The following is a 23,736-nucleotide window of genomic DNA, read 5'->3' on the forward strand; positions in this document are numbered from 1 at the left end:
ACAGAAGGACAGGCAGATGGCTCAGCGAGGCCTCTCGGGAATTGTAGTTCCGACGCCGGCCATGCCTCATAAAGCAGCGCTCCCATAAGACTACATGACCCAGCGTGCATTGCGCGGCAGGGTACTATACGGTTGTGGCTGAGGATTTTTGCTGTGCCGCCGGCATATTAACTTTTTCCACTCCACTTCTGCCCTAATCAGCAATTCCAGCAACCTGATTGGTTGTTTAGGTTGGCTGGATGTACACGAGGATAGAGTTCCAGAGATGTGCACGAGGATAGAGTTCCAGAGATGTGCACGTGAAGCCCGTGTTGAGCCGTCAGTGGCATTTGTATTTATGCAATACATGTGGTGTGTTGTGTGAATATGGTGCATATTACCTGTGGTGTGTTATGAGGTGCATATTAGTGTGTGCATATGTGTGTATGCAGGTATGTATGTTAGGCTACTGCGTGATGGTGTGCTAGCATGTGCTCATGGGTGTATGTAGTTTGCGTGTATGTGTTGTTAGTGTTTTTATACAGTACATGTGGTGTGGTCGTGTGTATGTGGTATAGATTAGCGTGTGTAGGCTGTGTGTGGTGTAGCCAGAGCATATAAGCGTGTGGTTCTCTGTGTATGTGTGGTCGTGTGTATGCGGTATGTGTGGTGTACTAGCATGTGCTTGTGTGTATTCAGTACGTTGAAGCATGTGTAGGCTCTGTATGTGTTGTGCAAGTGCGTGGTCCTGTTTATGCAGTACGTGTGGTGTGTGAATATGGCACATTTTTGTGTGCGCGCGATGCATATTAGCGTGTGTGTGTGCATGGTGCATATTAGCGCGTGTGATGCATATTAGCGCGTGTTTGAGCACGCACATTAGCATGTGTGCACGGTGCATATTAGCGCGCGGGCTGCATATTAGGGTGTGTGCGCGTGTGTAGTGCATATTAGTGTGTGGTTGTGTGTGTGGGGTAATAGACGCTAATATGCACTCCACGCGCACACACACCCTAATATGCACCCCGCACGCTAATATGCACCATGCGCACTAACATGTGCGCAAACACTCATGCTAAAGTGCACGCACAAACACACACGCTAAATTGTGTGCTCAAACAAGCCCTAATATGCATCACACACTAATATGTGCCACACGTGCTTCTATACATCACGCGTGCACACAAATATGTGCCATATTCACACAACACGCACCACATGTACTGCATAAACAGGACCACACACTTTCACAGCACATACACAGCCTACACATGCTGCAACGTACTGAATACACACAACCACATGCTAGTACACCACACATACCACATACACACGACTACACGCTTATATGCTCTGGCTACACCACACAGCCTACACACGCTAATATGTACCACATACACAAAACTAAATACACTAACACAACACAAACACGCAAACTACATGCACCCATGACCACATGCTAGCACACCATCACGCAGTCGCCTAACACACATACCTGCATACACACATATCCACACACTAATATGCGCCACATAACACACCACAGGTAATATGCACCATATTCACACAACACCCCATATGTACTGCATAAACATGAGCCCCGATCACTGCCACTGACGGCTCAGCACTGCTTCACATGCACATCTCTGGAACTCTATCCTCGTGCACAGCCAGCCAGCCCAAACAACCAATCAGGTTGCTAGAATTGCTTATTAGGGCAGAAGTGGGGTGGAAAAAGTGAATATGCGTCCACCGCCGCTGCTTGCACACTCATTGCACGCTCGGAGCCGGCGCTGTGCAATTGGGAAGGAGCATCTCCGAGGCGGGGAGAGGGCCTCTTCTATGCAGATGATGAAGCTATTTGCTGCTGATCGGCATAGGGAGGAGGGGGCAGGATTTTTGTAAATCTAAGTCATTTCCTGTTCAGGTTCATTTCCTGGTTAAGACCCAGTTATCAGCTGCTGTGCTGTCCCCATATAGGAGATCCCATCTAATGCTCCATGGAGCTCAGCGCTGCAGAGCATCGCACTCCCCTGCCGGCTGCCTTGTGATCGGGGAGACCCTGGTGATGTGTGTCTATGGGGAGCACAGGCTACACCCATTGCTGTAACTATTAATGGGTGACACCTCCAATCCTCTCCAATGCAGGATGCAATGCTAGGGAAGCACTAGTGCTCTCTCTCTCGGGTTGTCACCCGGAATTTTTGGCTTTACACCCGGATCTGTCCTCACTGGTTGCATTGCTGCAGCAGATCCCTCCTGTCTATTTATTTTGGCGTTCACATCACTGGTAACCTGGGTGGGGAGGCCTTTTTTTTGAATGAATCATTTGTCTTGATCCAGAGGAAAAGGATACATTGTTTTTCCTGCTGAAGTCTTTTTCTGGGGGGTCATGAACATGAAGAAGTTCTTTGACTCCCGGCGTGAATTAGGTGGATCTGGACCTGGAGTTGGTGGGGGGTCTGCAAGCAACCTAGGCACTGGATACATTGGCAGAGTATTTAACATTGGGAGGCACCAAGTGACTGTGGATGAGGTTTTGGCTGAAGGTAATTATCGGAATTTTGTGACATTGAGGGGCAATTAAACAACTGTATTGTATATATTTGGGTGTGTATAACCACTGTATTGTAAAATCTGCAAATCCTCATGCATTGAACTTGTCAACCATCTCCGAATACTTAAGTTACTTTGATAGGTACAGTGTTTCCCTGAAAATAAGACAGTGTCTTATATTAATTTTTGCTCAAAAAGGTTTAACTTTTTTACATATATAGCTGCCTGGACACTATTTAAATTGACTTTTTTTTAAATTAACTGTTAGCAGGGCTTAATTTTGGAGTAGGGCTTATATTTCAAGCATCCTCAAAGCCTGAAAAATCATTTTGCATCCTCAAATTCTGGAAAATCATGCTATGTCTTATTTTCAGGGTATTTATGTTTTACACCTTTTAATAGCCAGGAAGTGATGCTCAGGTGCTGGTTTGCTGCACTTCATCTGAAGAACCATGATGCCTTCTATTTGTATATATTATAATGACTTGTATAAATGTATTTATTTATTTTTGCCTCTGCCTTTCTATGGACTACTCCCTAGTTTGTGTCACTTTTCCATAAAGTCTTGCTCTTTTGACATACTGTCAGGAGTGATCTCACTGTTGTACTGAGTAAGGTGTGGTGTTTGTCTTGTTCTTGATGAACCCCATATTGCTGCTTCTCTCCAAATATCTAGGTACTTCTGGCAAAATTGTATCTTTTGCTACTTCCAAAAACCCTGAGATATGTCTATACCAAGCTTTTACATAAAGAGAAGGCACATCCCGCTCTTTTGCCTATAGGATGCAAGGCTGTACAGCGTAATCCACAAAGGATAAAGTTCCAGCAAGCAACGTGAGTAAAAACAAACTGGCTTTATTGTAGTTTCATAAAATCCATTAACGGACAACGTGGTTACTGGAACATCGCTTCAAGCCTAGTAATGCTATGACTAATGGCTGAGCTAGGCTTGAAACGCGTAAGAATGCTCTGGGAGCCACGTTTTCTGTTAAGATTTTATGAAACTACAAGAAACTGGTTTGTTTTTACTCACCTTGCATGTTCTAACCATGATGAGTAACATGTAAAGGAGTACCCAGTTTATACATCCACCTCTACCTGTGTATGGGCTGTTCATTAGGCTCATCTAGGAGCTTCTGTTTTATATTGGAGTTTGTTTATTCTCTGCTGTTTAATAATATCCTTCTCTATTGTAATAATAGGTATATAAATCATGGCTGTAGGCCGAGACTCGCCATATGATCTTATCCCTTAGTGCCTCCGGGAGAATCCATTCTAGGCTTTTGACTCACAAGATTGTATGCGTGGTTTGGGTCTATTTGGTGATTTGTTACAAACCTATATATCTGAATTTTGCAACAAATCTGCCACATGTAAGCTAACGTTAACAATAAAGGCAATCTCTATTCATATACTCTATTAGAGTGGGGTCTACCCACTTGGGTCTTCCCCAGGGGCGTAACTATAGTGGGTGCAGGGGATGCGGTTGCACCCGGGCCCAGGAGTCTTAGGGGGGCCATAAGGCCTCTCTTCTCTATACTGGGAGCCCAGTACTAAAAAAAAAAAAAAAAAAAAAAAAAAAAAAGCATTATAGTAGGGGGCCCAGAAGCTTCAAGTTAAGCCTCTGGTCTTCCCTGTATGAGCCACAACAGAGAGCCGCTCTCTAAGGGAGCGTTCACATCGCATTACTTAATACGCTATTTGGTTATCGGAGGTTTCCGTCACAACTGCCAAAACCCCCATGTGACGGAACCTCAGAACCGAATCGTTCACTTAGATTAGTAAAGCGGACACCACTTTGGTGTCCCTTTTACCAGGGTTCTATTTGGAGCATAGAATAACGCAGTCCACTACGCTACTCTATACTCCAAATATAACGGAAAGGTGCAAAAACCTTCTAAAAGGGTCACTAAGTGGTGCCTGTTTGACAATGGAAGTGAATGGTTCTGGCAAAGAGCTGTTTTCTGCATTTGTGATGGACGCCCCTGATGTAACTACACAGCATGCTGTGTGAACCCTCCCTAAGGGCGGCTTCACGCGCACGTATTTTGCGCTCGCAATACGCAGTGAATAGAACCCATTGATTCTAATGGGTTCATTCACATGCATTTCATCCGCGCACAAAAAAAGAAAATTCTCAATCTTCCTGCGTATTCACGTACCAAAGGTCCTCATAGATGTAAATGAAAGGTGTGCTCAACACGTTAGGTGATGCGTGAAACCCTGTACCAGACTACTTTCACACGGGCAAGTGCGATATCACACTTGCCAACGTGCGATTTTACTGTGGACGCGAGGTATTTTTGTATCAAAAACGTCTCATCAATTCAGGGAAGTAACCGTGGAGTGTTTCACATTGTGTTTAGTGGCAAACCTCCAATCGCACTCGCGTGCACTTAGCATGTGGCGCAATGCTGCCACCAGCCCCATTGAAAACAATGGGCAATGCCAGTGCACACCACCAAGATCCTGCATCCTGGTGCGGGGGAAAAAAAAAATTGCTCGTGTATGACCCATTCAAAAGAATTGGGTTTATATTCGTCTGTCTTGCAACGCACAAATCTCGCACAAGATTCTCGGCCGTGTGACACCAGCCTAGAACAACACACCTGCAACGAATTGGCCATTTCAAATCTGTGCGTTTATGTTTTCTACTTGCAAATGAGCATGCCTTGTGGGCGCAAAAAGCTCAGTAAAATACACCGATGCGCGCACCAAAAAGCCCTGTTCATAGCACATATATACGTCTCGCTGAGGCGCGTACAATTGCGCTTATACCTGTGTGAAGCCGCCCTAAGAGTGGCTCCCTTTCAGGGTGGGCTTGTATTACAAGGATGGCCATCATGTAGTTCCTCAGGCTCTGCATTCTGGAAGGGGTTGTGTCTGATTGGAAACCCCCTTAGGTACTCGCTGACATCTTTAATTCGTCTTCCTTCGTGGCCACAAAATAACTAATAGCCCTCCATTGAGCTGCAGTAATGTTTCTTGGTGACAGAACTGCAGAACCAGTGTTTTTGTGTATGTCTAGGCTCTGTGTGAAACATGGCAGTCTTGCCCACTAGGCCCCGTTTCCATGGGAGCATCCTGCCACACGAGGCCTGCTGGTTTCTGAGGCAATGTGTTACTGTATTATTTTTCCATGGCGGTATCTCCAGTCAGTTTAGCTGGAGGGTGTCATTCTGGTAAATATGGCCTTGTCAGGAGTTTTACACATGACCCCATCACATGAGGTAAATGTGTTTGATGAAGTGCTTGTCATTGTCACACGGTGCAGGCAGACAACTAAAACCTGCAGTCAGCCTCTGTTTACTGACTGGTTTGGATCAGACGTCAACATGGCTGACTCCTTGAGCGTCCATGACTCTCGCATAACATCCATAAATCGCTTCAATTAATTTGTGTATCTAAGGGCATTGAGTGTTGTATTGTTAAACCTATAGAGCCTCGTTTATCAATGTTTGTTGCCCATAGCAACCAATCGCAGCGCAGCTTTCATTTTGCCAGAGCAGTTTCAGAAGTGAAAGCTGAGCTCTGATTGGTTGCTATGGGCAACACTTGTACTCTTTAGGCCTCATGGATGCAGCTACACAAAGCAGAGAAACCACAGCGGTAAAAAGCGAACCAAGCGTGCTGCAGTTTAGGCGGCGGCTCTTCGTGCGAACATTCTACAGCTTTGTCACATATTACTTCTTTTGCTTTGCAGAGGCTGAAATCTGTGCAGAAGATCCACAGCATAAACTGCCCAGTTGCGGACCTGAAATCTTCACCGCTGGTTACATTAGGCCGAATGCACGTGCGCGTATTTGCATGCGCAATAAGCGGTGAAGGGAACCCATTGATTTCAATGGATTTGTTCCCTAGAGTGTATCTGGTGTGCGCAATTCTGTTCCACAAAAAATACGCAGCAGGTTCTAGTTTCCTGCGCATTTGCACAGGGAAATGGGACCTATGAGGCTAATTAGCCATTTCAATATACAGCACTGCGGGTTTTTTGCACATGAATTGCACGTGCAAAAAGTACAGTTAAAAATGCAGTTGCACACGCAAAAAAACGCAACGCCCGATGCGTAAAACGCATATGCTGTCATGTGACTTCGGCCTTTCTCTGCAGATTATTTTAGACGGCGCCTAGATGAGATTTCTTGACCTCTCATCCACATCGCTTGCACTGGACATTCCACCGGCCATTCTGTTATAGAAAATCCGTAAGATTTAGGGTTCCTTCACACGAGTGCAAACAGATTTGCGGTCACCGCAGCGCTGAGTTTTTGTGGAATGACTAATGATTTTTTTGTGTGCGTATTGGTGTTTTTTATAGTACTCTTTTCCACCCGGAGGGCATGTTCGTTTGCACGCAGCAAATAAGCCTCGTAGTTTGAAATGGCTAATTAGTTCCAGATTCGTTATTTTTCCAGTGGAATTACGCAGCATAATACGCATCTCCTTTGGTGTGCAGAAAAGTAGAGCTAGTCCCTTTTTTTTTTTTTTTTTCTTTCATGACCGAAATGCGTGCGCGAAACACGGAAATGTGGAAAAACTTGTTGCAATCAATGGGTTATGTTCTCTGTGCATTGCAAATATGCCGGCGTGAAGCGGCCTTTACCCAATGTACAGATGTACCCTTATATGCACAAGGCTGTACAACCGCACATAGCTTACCTTGCGGCTGGTACTAGGGTGCTTCTTGTGCCGCCATATTGTGCTTTAACAGGGATATCCTATATGAGAGAGACTCTCCAGAAAGCTTTGCTGTTTGCAGATACTATCTCTGTTACAGTGCCTTCACACTGGAGATAAAATCGACAAATTTTCATGCGTTGCGAGAGTGAGTGAAAACGCAGAATTATGAAACCAATGGTTTCCTCAACATTTGCGATGTTGCAAGAAAAAAATCGTAGCATTACCTATCTTTCATTTTTTTTTTTTTTCCCCCTAAATCTCCCATGTTTCCCTATGTAGCCTCCTTTTTATCGCATCGCAAAGCACAAACTTGCGTTTTCGTGCAAGGCGTTTATAACTTTAGTTGACTTTCGTGTTAAAAAGTCACGCCAAAATCGTGTGCGAGAAAATTTCAAGTGGCAGTAATGTTTCTGCGAGAAAAAGCAGTGCTGACGGGAAAAAGACTCGTTTTTTGCCGCAGTGATATCACGGACGCCAGTATGGAATCCTAAAATGGCGTCTTGTGAAACAATATTTTTGCTGTGATTCGTACAGAATCAGATGGAAAAACCTCCGTATGAAATCAAAGCTATATGGTAAAGCCCCCTACGTCTTTTATGGGTGCCGTAGGCCTCGGCGGTTGTGTGTCCCTGTAATGTATGCACCATGCTTCTATAAATCTCACCATTAGTATGCGGTGTGGATCCGCCTGCACATGGGATACGGTATAAAGGCCTTGCTTCCTGCCATGCCTCCAAGTAATATGGAGCTCGTTGAACCATGTATGCTGAGGGACGCTACTGCCAGATTTATGTACAATTGTGTAGGATTAGCATAGGCTGAAAGAGCATATAATTGCTATCTACTTACTATTCCGTCAGTGTTTCTCCCCAGCACAATGCTGCACAGAAGGACTCTTTCTGGGATTCCATGGTGGAATTTGTGATTTTTGGTTAAGGCGCCCCTACAGTTTCATATCAATAGACACCAAATAATGGAGCCCGTGTCGTGCTAATATGCGCTGTTACAATTCAGACTGGGCGAGGTGGTCGCTGCTATATTTATCTACTTCCATTTAGGTGTTTGTTTTGGAAGAGATACGCGCCATAATTTCGTGTTGAGCTGTGAACTTTTCTTACATACTTTTCCGACTAAAGACGCACCCAGGTTTTAGATAACAGAACGTTGGAGGAAAATATTTCCTATGAATTAAAACTTCCCCGGTGGTCCGAAGAAGTAGAGGGGTTAGTGTCACTGACTGGTCTAGGGTCTGAGGGGTGTTATTACTATAAATTATTGTGCTGCCACCATGTGCAATTGGAAGTTGTTGATTTATCTATTGGGGCCAGCTGACAGGGGCAGCGGCTGAGCGCCGTGGGGCCAGCTGACAGGGGCAGCGGCTGAGCGCCGTGGGGCCAGCTGACAGGGGCAGCGGCTGAGCGCCGTGGGGCCAGCTGACAGGGGCAGCGGCTGAGCGCCGTGGGGCCAGCTGACAGGGGCAGCGGCTGAGCGCCGTGGGGCCAGCTGACAGGGGCAGCGGCTGAGCGCCGTGGGGCCAGCTGACAGGGGCAGCGGCTGAGCGCCGTGGGGCCAGCTGACAGGGGCAGCGGCTGAGCGCCGTGGGGCCAGCTGACAGGGGCAGCGGCTGAGCGCCGTGGGGCCAGCTGACAGGGGCAGCGGCTGAGCGCCGTGGGGCCAGCTGACAGGGGCAGCGGCTGAGCGCCGTGGGGCCAGCTGACAGGGGCAGCGGCTGAGCGCCGTGGGGCCAGCTGACAGGGGCAGCAGCAATGTGGATATCGTCAGGCAGCTGTGCTGGGGACCCAAACAGGCAGCACCAGGAAGAAATACAGTTGTAAATGGTAAAATGCGGCTGCAGACTATAAGATGCACAGACATGTTAACAAGAATTATTATTATTTTTTTTTTACTTGCTAAAAAGTGTTTTATAGTCTGAAAGATCTACATGCATGACATGTAAGCAAATTGCAGGAAAAGTAAAGCCTTTTGCGTTTAGTGTTGAATGATTTTTTTATTCATGTAAGCAATGTATTCAGCCTAGAAAAATCTGATCAATAACAAATGTTAAGATTGGGGATATCATGGTTTTATTGTCTGTCTTCCTGTCAGGCGGGCGACCGTTGATTAATCTGCGCAGTAGTCATTTGAGACAGACTGGTTATTAGGAATGAACTTCCTAACAGCAGCCTTTTATATGGGGTTGTCGGACAATGTCTCTAGCAACCAATCTGTTCCAGGGCCCACCAGTTTCACAGAGTCTGCTGGGATATATAATGCCGTCCACCTACCGTTGCACTGGCTTCTGTTGTCAATCAGACAAGAAGCCTCTAAAAACAGAGGCTCATAAATGCCGGATTGTGATCCTGTGACATCTAGTGACATGTTTCGGTGATGTCACATGGTGTGCAAGGTAAACCTTTGGGCTCTGCATACATAATGTCATGTGCACTTAATACAGCTACTAGAAAAATCCAGCAGGGCTGGAATTTTTTATTTTTTATTTTTGGCCATAAGTGCATTAAACCGTTTGACTACTACCGTGTTTCCCCGAAAATAAGACCGTGTCTTATATTAATTTTTGTTCAAAAAGGTTTAATGTTTTTACATGTATAGCTGCCTGGACACTATTTAAATTGGCTTTTTTAATTAACTGTTAGCAGGGCTTAATTTTGAAGTAGGGCTTATATTTCAAGCATCCTCAAAAAGCCTGAAAAATCATTTTGCATCCTCAAAAATTCTGGAAAATCATGCTATGTCTTATTTTCAGGGTATGTCTTATTTTCAGGGAAACAGGGTAGTTTCTTGAATAACACATCACATGTGCAAACATGCAAGAATGCAACATATATGGGGAGGTGAAATAATACTGGTGTTTCATTAATAAGATGTGTGCTGGCCTAAGAGGGTGCGCATTTATTAAGGGGCATATTAATAAATCTGGCATCTCTGGCGGTGCTAAAAAAAAAAAAATGGGCTGGAGTAGGTTTGTGCTGTAAATTAAGAAATGTCAGGCTGTGAGTTCCCACCCCTTCTGCTAAACCACACCTACTTTCTAAAAAGTCCAAATATTTATTTATTTGCAGCAGAAAGTGCACATGGGGTACGTATATGCTGTCAATTTTACACACTGGAAGTTGCCGCACTTACTGTAGAAGCCTTGTGAATGAGATTTAGCAAATTTCATCCACATGGTGCATAAAAAAAAATGTGGCTTTCGTAGCTGAATTGATGCTCTGAGGATTTAAAAACTGCAATGTATCCAATTATCTGCTGCTGATTTCACCTTTTGCAACGCAAAGGGTTAAATCCGAAGCAAAGCCGCAACAAAATCCACATCGTAAGGGGTGCTGATTTTGCAGCTGTGGAAAATTTGGAAGCTGACGCAACCAGTATGACTATACTGTAATGGCAATATTACACGAGCGCCATTTACACGAGGGTAATGGGGGTGTCTGTGGACTGAGCGATACAAGTTGCGTCCTAGACTCTTTGGTGTAACTTGCTCTGGGGTGTGAGAATATAGCATAATGTGAAGGGCTCTGACGGAACCTGCAGGCATCTACTCAGAAGAGCGTACATCTAAGGGCGCGCTCACACGGACGTGGTGCTATGTCTATTTTTCTACAAACATAATATGGACAGCATCATCTCCATTTACTTACATTATTCGGACATGTCTTCTTGCATGTGGGGAAAAAATAAAAATTTGCCGCGTACCCTATATTTGTCCATATCAGACCGAAATCGCTCATTAAAGTCTGTGATCATGTAAAAGCGCAGCAAATATGCAGCTGCATGCGTATTCATTGCATTTTTAGATGTTGGGCTGGAGACAGTAGGTAAAAAATGGTGTTAATTGGACTTTCTTGCACTATTTTGCATGCGTTCCATTAAAACTAGCAAAATCAGCAGTACTATTTGCACCGTTTAAAAACACAACATAGAATAGAAACAAGTTGAAATCCTAAATAATTTTTTTTTTTTTTTTTTTTAACCCATTGAAAAAAAATGGGGGGGAAAAAAAATGAAGTGTTTGTTTCAATTCCCCTTCTCTGCTCTAATGGAACAGAGTGCTGGAAGCCCCTAACGCAAGTGTGGACACAGCCTAGTGGAGTTCAGAGTGCGTCACATGACCTCTATGTAATGCAAAGGAAAAGTTAATGTATACAAAAAAAAAAAATGATTTCAGGAGCTTTTTTTAAGGGGAAAAAAATGATATTGGTAAATCTTTATTGCGACCCGTAGTATTAGGATTTCCTGTTTCCCATCCTGGGAGCGCTGTGGGTTTCCTGAGCCCGCTTATCTCTTGTGACATGAACATGGTGTTCAGTATTGATTAGATGCACACAAGGTGGCCCGTCCGGACGGTCTACTTCTAGGAATGCTGTACTCTTCCGGCAGCATACTAATAGGAAGACAGCAGGTCACAGTATTACCGATGACGGCACACTATATACTTTATAACTGAGGTCGGTGTTTTGTGTTCTGTGTAAACTAAGTAGTTGGCCAACTTGGATGTTGGAGAACTACAAATTGCGAAGTGACCTCAGATGTTTCTCCATGGTATCTGATGAGCCAGCGTTTACTTGGGTCCATGAGGTCATTGTGGTTAGTCATTCCTGAAGAGACCTACAATGAACAACTCCTGAGTCTGCATCAGATCACAGTCCAAAGGGGAAAAAGAAAAAAATCTTCTATATCTTCGGCCATGTTCACACGTCTCTGTTCTGGCAGGGATTCTGCTGACATGGGCCATTTTATCCCCCCCTTCACTTGTACAGGAAAAGTGTACAAATTTGCAGCATGTTCATTTTTACAGCTAACTCTTCACAGAAAAGTCACGTATTACCTTTATTTATTTAAAGGAGTCGTCCCAAAATGGACTTTTACGACCTATCCATTAGGATAGATAAGTCTGATCGATGGGGGTCTCACTGTCCTCCACTGATCCAAAGAATAGGGATCATGTGTCCACCTCTTTTCCTCACTGCACCCACCTTCAGTGACGTTGGCTTCAGCCCAGCAGCGGACGAACATTCGCCGTGCTGCACCATTCATTTAAGTGGAACTGACGGCAATAGAGTACAAACGCTCGACTATCTCAGCCGATCCCATTGAAGCTATACGTGACCGCTGCTCCATTCAATATTCTCTTCTCTGCAAGGGGTGCAGCAAACCCACATTGAGGAGGGGCAAGGGAATCTGGATCCCTGTTCTTAGGATCGGTGGGGTCTCAGCTGAGACCCCTACCATTCAGACTTTTATCACGTATCCTATGGATGGGTAATAGAAGTCAAAATTGGTGCAACCCACTTAAAGTGGTCCTTAGTTTCGGGACAAAGTCTGTCCTGGGACCAGGGAGGGTGGGTGGTCCAATACTTTTGCTTTTTCTTCACAGTTGGCCATCCAGCTTGCTACTTTTTTGCCATCCAAGATGGCCAACTCAATCCTCAGACTACATAATCTCCATATTGCATTGATAGTGGTAGACTACTAATGCACTACCGGTATATCTGCTCTGAATGTCCAGTGCTGTTCATGTGATTACCACTGGCCAACTGGAGAAGAGTCCACAGTGTGCATTGGCTAGATAGAATATTGTTGCAGCCATCTTGGACAGCTGGAACCAGGACTGGGCGGATAACAGACGAATAAATGTAGCTAATATACCGCCAACTCCTCCGGTCGCAGGTCAGCATTTTCTCCCAACATCGGAGGGAGAAGGATTCATTCTTGAGTCCATGGCGTTTTTCTTGGATGCTCTAGGAATTATGTGTTTTGTTTTTTTTTTTTTTTGCTTTTTTTATTCTTTTCTCAGAAACCCCCCCCCCCCTGTAGCCTATAGGAAAAAAAATGCGTTTACAAAAAATGTATGGTATGTGGACATTGGGTGTAATCGCCACAGACTTTGGTACAGGAAACGTTACTAAATTTACATAAACTGCTAAAAAAAAAAGTCCGCAACATAAATTGACTTTTAATACTAACTTTTCAATTTCACAGCATGTCAGTTTGTATTGGGGAACTTCATAGCAGATCTCACTTTCTGTAATGCATAGGGCAAACACCATGACCAATCCAAATGTGGGTTCTACCACTGATTCGGTTTTGCATTTGGCGTTGTGGAAAATGCATCCCAGGCGGATGTACCCTGGAAGACGTCTTCTAGGAAGGTGTGATGGGTCTTTTAGGACTGAGGGATATTGGCCTAAATGGACCGTTGGTGATGGCGGAGCGTTAACCTATTTTTTTTTTTTTTTTTTTTCCTTCTTAATTTATTGACTTTCTCTTCCTGTAATCCAATTTACTATTTTGTCCTTTTCCGCATCATCCATCATGTTTTTGCCTTACTCACGTTTCTCCGTCTCTCCCTGCAATCCCCTCTCCTCGCTCTGTTCATAACATGCTGGCTCAGCGTGTTTCTCTGGCCATGATGGTTTACAAAGCTTCATTATAAAATGCCCATGGGATACCCAGGCCTCTCCTCTTTCACTTCATTCTCAAATACAGCACAGTCATAGTCCCCAGCAGTGCTCTGTGCAGGAATGAATAACCCTTTCACAGCCGCACCGCTAAAAACAAGCAAAAAACACTGACCACATTGCTTCATTTATCCACTAAATAAAAAGTGCAGCTTCTAGTAACCGGCCAGGGTGGTTCCGGCTACTGAGGTGGGCAGACGGGACCATTCAGTAGGTGATTTTTGCCTTTATGTCTACTTTATAGATTGTAGGATTTAATCATTGCTGACATAACAATACTGTAATAAACTACCCTTGTCAGAATTACAATCCCGCTAGAAGAATGTGCGTTGCAGTAATGACACACAAGTCGCTTCGTGAAATTCCTACAACTTCTAGTTTGCAGAGTAGATAATGGTCTGTATTCTATCTTGAGATTCCTTATAACCCTGTGCTTAATTATTCGAACCAGCTTGCTCTCACAGGGAAGAAGTGTAATAATGTTTTTTTCCAAATTTCCATGTAGATTAACTGGATATAGTATAAATGCCTGGTCAACATAGGACGCCTCCAGTTCTCATGACAAGGGTGTGCAATGAAGGTGGCCAAGAACATAGTAATGTTAGTCTGAAAAAATACAGATTTCCATCCAGTTCAGATTATTCCACCCCCAATGTTGATCCAGAGGAAGTGAAGAACATTCTTCACTACAGTGAATGGAAGATTTGGCAGCAGTGAAATTTACAGCAATCCAGTTTCGGGACAACACTCTGTCCTTGGATTGGTGGGTGTAAGAGGTATGTTCTCTTCACTCGCTTTTCTCCTCGGTCTCACCATTGTACTGGTTCAGGTTTCGTTTTCAGGTAGCCAAGATGGCCACTTCCATTTTCTAACTACACTATGCGCGGACAGTACAGCCCTTATGAGCAGTGCTGCCCAATCACAGAACGGGTATAGTACATTGGTACACTTTGTCACAATCAAGCCCCTAGATGGAGGAGTTGTTTTGCTGCAAAACTCGGCATGCAGTTACATCTTGGGCAGATATGCAAATTATTAGAGTTGTCGTCATTAGATGAAAGGTTTTGCCACTTGAGGCCCTCAAAGTTGCTCCACCCATGGCCTATAAAAAGGCTCTTGGAGACTATTTGTGTGTAGTGACCTCTCTTCCGTAGTGACTATTTGTGTGTAGTGACGCCCACTGGTACTGATTGGCTGCAACGCAGCCTTACAAATGGGTCCTGGAAGACCACTAAAAGTGCACGCAGAACACATACAGTGGGCCCAAAGTGGATGGAAAAAACATACAGCAAGCCCTAGTGCTAATGTACTGCTACAGCTGCAGACTTGGCACCAAGGCACTCTGCAGAACCAGGCTCACTTTTGTAGCAACGAGCCGAAAGCATCCGAGGGCACCCCACCCGATTTCACTTTGACATACCGGCCGCTGCAGGATCAGGGGGACAGAGTCTTGTGCCCCGGCCGCACAGTGCAGGAGCACACGCCGGCTTTTCCGGTGGCGGAGCAGAAGCACAGATGGCGCAAGCTGTCAGTGGGGGACCGGCCGGCAGGGATCTGACTGTCGTCGAAGGACCACAAGTGCTCAGGGCGCCAGCTAAGAGTCCCGGCGGAAGAGCAGAAGCGCTGAGAGCGGCAGCTCTGAGCGGGGCATCGGCCAACAGGGAGCTGAGAGTTCCAGCGGCCGAACATAAGTAGTGAGGGTGGCATCTGTGAGCGGGGATCTTGGGGTGAGGGTTACATTATTTCTTAGCCTTACACTATTACATTATAATGCTGCCATGTTACAGCGGTAACATGGCAGCATTTATGCACACTGTGCTTCTAGGACCTTGGTGCCTTGACCCTTTTGGGAGCTAGGGATGTGACAGGGGCGTTCCTCTTGTCAAACCCCTAGCTTCCGGTGGTGTCAAGATACAATAATACCGATTTTTCACCCAGGTAACAAGAATTTGAGAGGTGGCACGTTATTGGAATGCAAGAAGCTGGATGGTCCTATTGACAAATTACCCCCACCTGGGCCGTTCTGCCCAGACTGTTAGGAGATGTTGGGACCAGTGGATGTGAGAGGGCACGCAAGGAGACCGGGCTCAAGATCCCCTTAACAGATCACCAGTAGAGAATCGTCTGACAACACAAGTGGCTCCAACTATGTTGTTGTCCACCATCCAGAGACAGGTGGCACCATTGTTACAGGCCCCTGTGTCTGTCAAAACTATTTCTATGTATTTTGGGCTGAAGGACATTTGGTCTCACAATGCGCCATTAGTTGTATTGCCTTTGACACCCACTGTCGCCTCCTTTTGCAGTGGGCGTCGTAAATGACTAAATTGAATGCTACGGAGTGGAACCGGGTTGTCTTGAGCAAGAATCCATGTGTCATTTGGGCACTGACTGCTGTATTTGCATCCAAGCTAGAGGTGGTACAACAGGGTACTAGAGCCTCCATGCCCACCCGTATCACATCTTTTATCCAAACTAGAGGTGGTACAACAGGGTACTAGAGCCTCCATGCCAGCCCGTATCACATCTTTTATCCAAACTAGAGGTGGTACAACAGGGTACTAGAGCCTCCCTTCAAGGGGTCAGTTTTCTGCAATAAATGATCCTTTTGCTTTGATACTATAATCCATTAGATTAGCGGCAGTGTACAATTCACTGTTTATCTTACATAGTGAGGTGTAAGTAAGGTAGTAATACTCCTGTTACTGGCTTTTACGTGTTCAATGTCACTGCCATCTCTCTTTTTATGCTATAACCATTTTAATGTAGTGCAACCTCTCGTGGAGGCCAGGCGCACTTTACCTTGTGCAGTAGGTCAAGGCCACCATAAATCACCAATAAATGTCAGTCAGCGAGACAGACTTGTAGGCTAATCCGTTAGATATATATCTAATTTATTTTTACATTTTTTTTTTTTCCCGGATGTGCACACATAGGAGACATATTCTAAGGAAAGCAGTTGCAGGAGGAGGTACAGTTTGCTCGTATAAAACCACCAATGATGATCAATCTGACCAATTATTGTGTGTGTGTGTGTGTGTGTGTGAGACTAGAGCTATCCTAGTGTCTGACATTAGTCCCAAAAATTGTGCAATCAAGGACACGTTCACCGAATTGGTACAGATTTTCTGTTGCTGAACCAAAAGCCATGTCAAAATCTGGAATATTAGTATGGATTTTAATGCAAATCCACAGCAAGCTTTACTCCAATTGAAAGGCTGAAATCTGCTGTGGGTCTGCTTCAAAATCTACACCAAATGGTGCACACTTTGGCGTGCATTTACACCAAAATCCGCAGCATGAAATAGCAGAAAATCTGCGCCTTTTTTTTTTTTTTTTTTTTTTTTATTACAAATCACAACGAAATCCAAATTACTGATGCAGACTTTGGTGCACAGCTGATTTCACCCTTGAAGGGGTGAAGTCTGTTGTGGGTCCATATCAAAATGCGCGTGTGAACGTACCCTAAAGGAGTTTTCCAGGACTAAATTATCTACCCTGAGGATAGGACCTCATTAGTTTATTGGTGATCCCTGCAGATCAGTTGACTGAAGTGACAGCATGGCTTGGCTGAGCGCCACGGCCACTTCAGTCCCTACTAGGCACACCTCTATACATTGTATGGTTGTGCCTGTTCTAGCAGCTCAACCCCATTCACTTGAATGGGACTGAGTTGCTTTCACGCAATGTGAGCGATGAACTGGAAGTCAGGTTCCTGTGATAAGACCGCAAAGCGCTCTCTCAAGCAACGTGGCCTCTTCTGTCAGCTGATCAGCGGTAGACACCCCCCCCCCCCCCCCCCCATTGATCAACTGTTGATGACCTATCACGAGGATAGGTTATCAATAGTGTAATCCTAGAAAAAACGTTTAATATGACCTTTTTAACGGAGCTTTCTATTGGAGATATCCATGGCATATCCGTAGTGACCTGGACTGCATTGGTAGTCGCATGGTTTAATGGGAAGAAAATGCTTAAGGAGTCTTTGGCACAACTATAATGGAATAACAGCTGTTGCGGTACTGAACAACTATGGGTCCTATAACTGGACCCCATGGTCACTTGTTACATCACCTAGCTCTGCAGCCCTCTAAGGATTAGTGGGAGGCCCATCCGTCAGACCATATACATTGATGGCATATCTTGTCTACACAGATGATCAGTGTCTCCAAGGCCCATGCAAAAATTGTTGTCCTTGGTAATTTATGCAACCCCCTTTTTGGAGCTGGTGTAATAATTCTATCATGTGAGCTTTAAAGGGGTTGTCCCGCGCCGAAACGTTTTTTTTTTTTTTTTTTTTTTTCAATAGCCCCCCAGGCCCCCCCCCCCCCCCCCCCGTTCAGCGCGAGACAAACCCGATGCAGGGGTTTAAAAAAAAAACCAAAAACCGGATAGTACTTACCCGAATCCCCGCGCTCCGGTGACTTCTTACTTACCTTGCGAAGATGGCCGCCAGGATCTTCACCCTCGGTGGACCGCAGGTCTTCTGTGCGGTCCATTGCCGATTCTAGCCTCCTGATTGGCTGGAATCGGCACACGTGACGGGGCGGAGCTACGAGGAGCAGCTCTCCAGCACGAGCGGCCCCTTTCAACACGGAGAAGACCGGACTGCGCAAGCGCGTCTAATCGGGCGATTAGACGCTGAAAATTAGACGGCACCATGGAGACGGGGACGCTAGCATCGGAACAGGTAAGTGAATAACTTCTGTATGGCTCATAATTAATGCACAAAGTACATTACAAAGTGCATTAATATGGCCATACAGAAGTGTATACCCCAACTTTGTTTCGCGGGACAACCCCTTTAAGAACTTAAGAAGCAGAAATTAAACTCTGCTGATGTGTCTGGGAATTTAATGGGGCTTCCAAACAATCAGCATGACACCGCTTTCAGCTGGGGCAAAGCAAAACATGTGGAATGTTTCGGCCCGCCGCCGATCAACACAACCCTTTTAATTCTGAGATTGATGGGTATTCCAAGTCAAGTCTTGAAGATTTGTCATATCTGGCAGAATTGCTTGTTATTTTCTATGCGATCGTGAAAAAAATGCATGGCAGTCGCATGACATTAAACTTGCATGCGAGTGTGATGCGTTTCTCTAGCATTTTACCATTGGAACCGCAGCGTTTTCTTCTTTTTGCGTTTGAGTGTCTTGCTGCTATGAACCTCTGGGATCAATTGCTCTGACTGGGGTGCCAACTTAGTAGACAAAGAAGACACTGCTGCTCCAGACGCTCTCCCTAAGGAGTAGGGATCCTACTCTTCTGGATACTGTATTACGCCTCTCCGGACTGACAGTGTGGACGCCTGTCATCGGAGGGTGCTCCACACCAGGTAAGTCCCACCTTCTACATTTCTACCCACCTACATATTATTTTTTTAGCCACTTCCTTGAGGGAATCCTGTAGATTGGAGGACTAGTCCGCTGATTCTCTCCTGGGGTGCCAAGTTGGAAGGTTATTTAATATGGCGGCCAGTAACCTTCTGGAGCGAACCTTGAGATTCAAGATTTATACTCTATTTAACCACATACCGTATTTTCCGGACTATAAGGCGCACATAAAATGCTGAGAATTTCTCAGAAATAGAAAGTGCGCCTTATATATGAACCCGACAGTCCAGGTGCTCCCCGACTTGCGAACAGGTTCCGTTCCGGGAGCCTGTTCGCAAGTCCGTTTTGTTCGCAAGTCAAACAAGTAGTAGTATGGAGCGGGATCGCGGGTGGATCCTGCTCCATACAACGTCGGGTGCCGGCTGTTCTTACAGCGGGCACCCGGCGGCAGCAGTTCCGACGAGCCGCGCCGCTTGTCAGAACAGTTAACACTTTAAATACCGCTCTGACAGCAGTATTTAAAGTGTTAACAGTTCTAACGAGCGGCGCGGCTCATCAGAACTGCTGCCGCCGGGTGCCCGCTGTAAGAACAGCCTGCAACCGATGTTCAGGGGGCCCGTACAGCGTCCCACGATGAGATCGCGGGACGCTGTGCGGTTGCTAGGCAGCCGGGGACCTCCTGAAAGGCCCCAGGGCTGTCTATGCAGAGTGCCCATCTAGCGCACGACTTGCTAGGCGCTCTGCATAGACAACCCTAGGGCCTTTCAGAAGGCCCCTGGCTGCCTAGCAACCGCGATCTGACCGGACAGGCTTCTATCAGGCTTGATAGAAGCCTCTCCGGCCCCTGCACAGCACTAATGTGCTGCGCCTTATAATCCAGTGCGCCTTATATATGAAACAAGATTGCTTATAATGCGCTCATAGAAAGTGCGCCTTATAATCCGGTGCGCCTTATAGTCCGGAAAATACGGTACTATGTATTCTCCTTGAACTTGACAGGTCGTGTTAAATGGTGAGCTATCTTCTTCGTCACATAGGCCGCTGTTTTGCTGGGGAATACTCTTGTTTCCATGGTAATGAGATAAGTCATAGATTTGGGCCTATATTTCTGAAGACAAATGTAGAAGAAGAAAAAAAGATCTTCTGATAAAGGCCAAAAGCATTTGTATGTATTAGTACCATCTCGCTGCATTTCCCTTTTCTTGTGGCGTTTTTTCTTCTAAGGCTCAGATATTAATGGAAGGTTTACATGGAAATGTGCGAAAGGAAACGCTCTTTCTTCTTGTGATGTCAGATCTTCTGTTGTATTGTACTCAGCCAGTTGAACGCTAGGTCTATATTTTTTTTCTTCCTTTCTATCCTCTTGAATTGTTTTTTTTTTTTTTTTTTTTAAAGGGTCTTTTGGGATTTAATGATTGGTCAGCGGGTCTCTGGGCGGTATTTCTCCTACTGAGCACTCACGTCTTTCTCTCTTCTCAGTTGGGAGAAAGTTACGAGCTGAGAATGGACCCGCTGCTTATATAGAAGACCACTGGCATCCGTGTGTTACGTGGATGCCCATTGATTTCATGTAATGCTTTATTTCTCTTGCAGCATTTATAGAGAGCGGTTTCCTTAGTGATGACATAAGGCAAATAGTAAATTAATTTGCCATTGTAGTTTTCGTTTTGGGTCTACAGCTCCTATGCAGAGCTTTAATTCTCCATGTTTATAGATGACAACTAAACCCTGTATAGTCCGCTTCTGCAGTGCTACTCCTATGTTTTGGTAAGCTGGTGTGTATTAACAAGAACTATAGAAGTATTTGGACATCCCTATCGGTAGAATGTATCGTGTCCTATTGGCATGTCACCTGTCGGAAAATAAGGTACGTAAGATGCAAACCCTGGAGGTGTCGGTGGCTTCATAATTGCACTCGGGGTTTCAGTTTCCTGCTCTGCTCGGGGAGCAGGAAATGGGATTTCGTGCAGCCAAACGAATCAGTCTCTGGATGGAACCAAACGGCGCAGAATGGACCCCATTGACTCTAATGAGGTCTATTCGCTTTCTGCCCAGCTGCCCGGCTTTTTGTCTGAAGAAACAAAAACAGCGCGCAGCATTTTTTAAAGTACTCTTTAGAGTATATAAACACACGGGGGGGATTTGCCATGGATCTTCATTTCGGACGCTCCCCATGGAAAATCTGCGGAATTTACAGTGGCAGCAAAGTGAACATGACTTCAAGACTTTCGCCACAACGGCAAGCCGTGCGGACCATCCACAGTACAGAAGAAAAGACAAAATGACAGGTATGTGCGGATGCCAGCCGGGCACAGGGTTGGATTCCGCTGTGGGCTCCTGCATGCGGAATCCGACTTGCTCGTGTATAGGAGGCCTAAATTCTCGCACACCAAATGTTTTTGGCAGAATAGCCACACCTTAGGCGAAGTTCAGATCAGTGTTGGGGTTTCCATTAGCGAACTGTACTGAACGGGCCTGCTGATTACATTGGGATCCGCTCTGCTTCCGTCATGCTGTCTGGAATTAACCCAGATAAAATGGTGCACTATTTTGACTGGAATTTGGATGAAATTTAGCAATGGATACCCTGCATAGAGCCCTGAACGCTGATGTGGAATAAATCCTCATTGGTTACTTTCTGCGTAAAGCTGACTTTGCTCTTAATGGGTTTTTTTTTGCGGAGGATGTAACTTTCCCCTTTTTTAACAAAAATTGGTTCTTAAAGTTATGCATATAACTCGGACTATAAGCCGCCGGGGTGCGGTCGCCCCCATCTTTGTACAGCTTGGACGAGGCCTGTGCAGTGTTTGCTCAGCCATTTCCTGACAGACCTAGGAAAATATAGAGAGAATTTCCACGTTCAGTGGTGCTCATCATATAAAAGAGCTTCAGGCTACTGAAATCAACCCGAGCAGAACATTTCTTTTGGAAGTTTCTATTTTTAATCTTTCATTATCCACATGGATAGTTTTTAGTATAATTAACACTGATTGTACTGTCTTCTTTCTTATAATTGATTGCGATACAGTATGATGTCAAGTTATTGTCAAATATGTCACACGCCACCTTTTAATGCCGGAGGAGTGGACAAGAATGTGGACAAGATCAGGCTTTGGATAGTTTGCCGTCACCAACCCTTTTTTTTTTTTTTTTTCTGTATGTGGGGGGAAAAGGAATAACCAAAAAATATAAAATAGTAAAGAAGATATTCACCGCCCCCCCCCCCAAAATTAAAGGAGTAGTCCGGGAGTTTGGGGATTCCTTCTCTTGATGAGCTATCTACGGGAAAGGGCATTAATCCATTATTGGTGGGACTCCGCTGCTCAGGATCCCTGCTGATCCACACCAATGTAATTACAGACCTTGCAGGATGCTGATCACGCTCGCTCCTACTGCAGCGGCCTGGGCTGGCAGTGCAGGCACAGCTTGCATTTAATCAGAGCTGCGTCTGCATAAGGGCCCCTTCACACGAGCGTATGCATTTTTACATTCGCTCGGACGCACCGTGAATTCACATGACTGGTTTATTTTCCGCAATCAAGTCACTAGCTAAACTAGTGTTTTCTCGTCCATTCACACAGCTGGGTGCGATGTATTAGCGAAAAAATACGTTGCAGCTCGAAAATCCCTCGCTAGGCATAAATTCTCCAAAATGATTTCATATGCCTAAATAGAGGCACCTGTAAGCTTTTGCCTGCGTTGGACACTCACAAACTGCCTCCAGCTCCCATAGAAGCCCATGGGAGCCACCAGCGTATTTCAGTTGAAAGATAGATCCAGAACTCTCTCTCTTTACCCAGCGTATAATGGCAGGTGCGGATTTCGGTCACGTATGTTCTATTTTTCTACGGAGCAACCGCATATTCACCCATGTGAAGAAATGCATTTGAATCTAATGCCTCAGGTGGTCGCGTATATCAGGAGGGTGTAAAAACATGGCTACATAGCCGCATATATACGCTTGTGTGAATAAAGCCTTACCAACTTGGGCCATTGCAGTATGGTCAGCACAATCTGCTTCTTACTGACAGTGGTGCTGCGAATCAGCTGATTGGTGGAGTTCCCAAGTAGCGGACGCTCGGCGATCATCTATTTTTGACCTATCCTGAGGATTTGGCGTTTTTATTACTTTTTTTTAAAAATTGAGCAGCTAAGTTCCAGACCATTATGAAGGACCGCCTATTTATTGTGGATGGGGGCGTGCGTGCCAGAACTATCTGACCCACTCTGCCTCCATTTTTTTGTGGCGGTTGTAACTTTCCCTTTTTTAATAAAAATTGGTTCTTTAAAGTTATCCATATAAATCGGACTATAAGCCACGAGGGTGCGGTTGCCCCCATCTTTGACCAGCACTTCTGTTTAAAGCACAGGAGCGATAGTCAGTGGGACGGCTGTTGGGTGCCGATGTCCACCCCCCCCCCCCCCCCATGAGTATAATCCCTGTCGGCAGCATGCGCCCTGTTCATACGGGAATGTCTAGCCGACAACTAAGATTTTATTTTTCCGGATGCACAAAGGATGTAATCGGGCCGATTGGATGCAGCTTCACATGTACCTTCAACTGAGCGAGCATTCCTGCCCTTGTGATAGGGCGATAAGGATATAGACTTACATATGCTGCGCAGTATGTATCAATAAAACCCATTGATTTCAATGGGGTTAATCAAAAGGGTGTATTTTTCACAGGATTTTTAGTCACATGAAGAAAA

At 45.3% G+C, this 23,736-nt stretch overlaps 1 protein-coding gene across 9 annotated transcripts in view; it reads left to right on the forward strand.

Annotated features, from left to right (window-relative positions):
• Nucleotides 1-1,754: 1,754 nt before the first annotated feature.
• The window catches only part of AAK1 (AP2 associated kinase 1), a 103,880-nt gene continuing 81,898 nt past the window's right edge, over nucleotides 1,755-23,736 (forward strand). For 3 of the 9 annotated variants that reach the window (XM_066593040.1, XM_066593042.1, XM_066593041.1), the window contains exon 1: nucleotides 1,757-2,528. In XM_066593040.1, the coding sequence (XP_066449137.1) occupies nucleotides 2,372-2,528 (157 nt within the window). In that variant the 5' untranslated portion in view covers nucleotides 1,757-2,371. Of the gene's footprint in view, nucleotides 2,529-23,736 lie in introns of all 9 variants that reach the window. The other 6 variants (XM_066593043.1, XM_066593049.1, XM_066593045.1 and 3 more) reach the window with 5 other exon arrangements.

The sequence above is a fragment of the Eleutherodactylus coqui genome, chromosome 2 (genome assembly GCF_035609145.1).
Source record: "Eleutherodactylus coqui strain aEleCoq1 chromosome 2, aEleCoq1.hap1, whole genome shotgun sequence".
In the NCBI taxonomy this organism is placed as follows: Eukaryota; Metazoa; Chordata; class Amphibia; order Anura; family Eleutherodactylidae; genus Eleutherodactylus; species Eleutherodactylus coqui.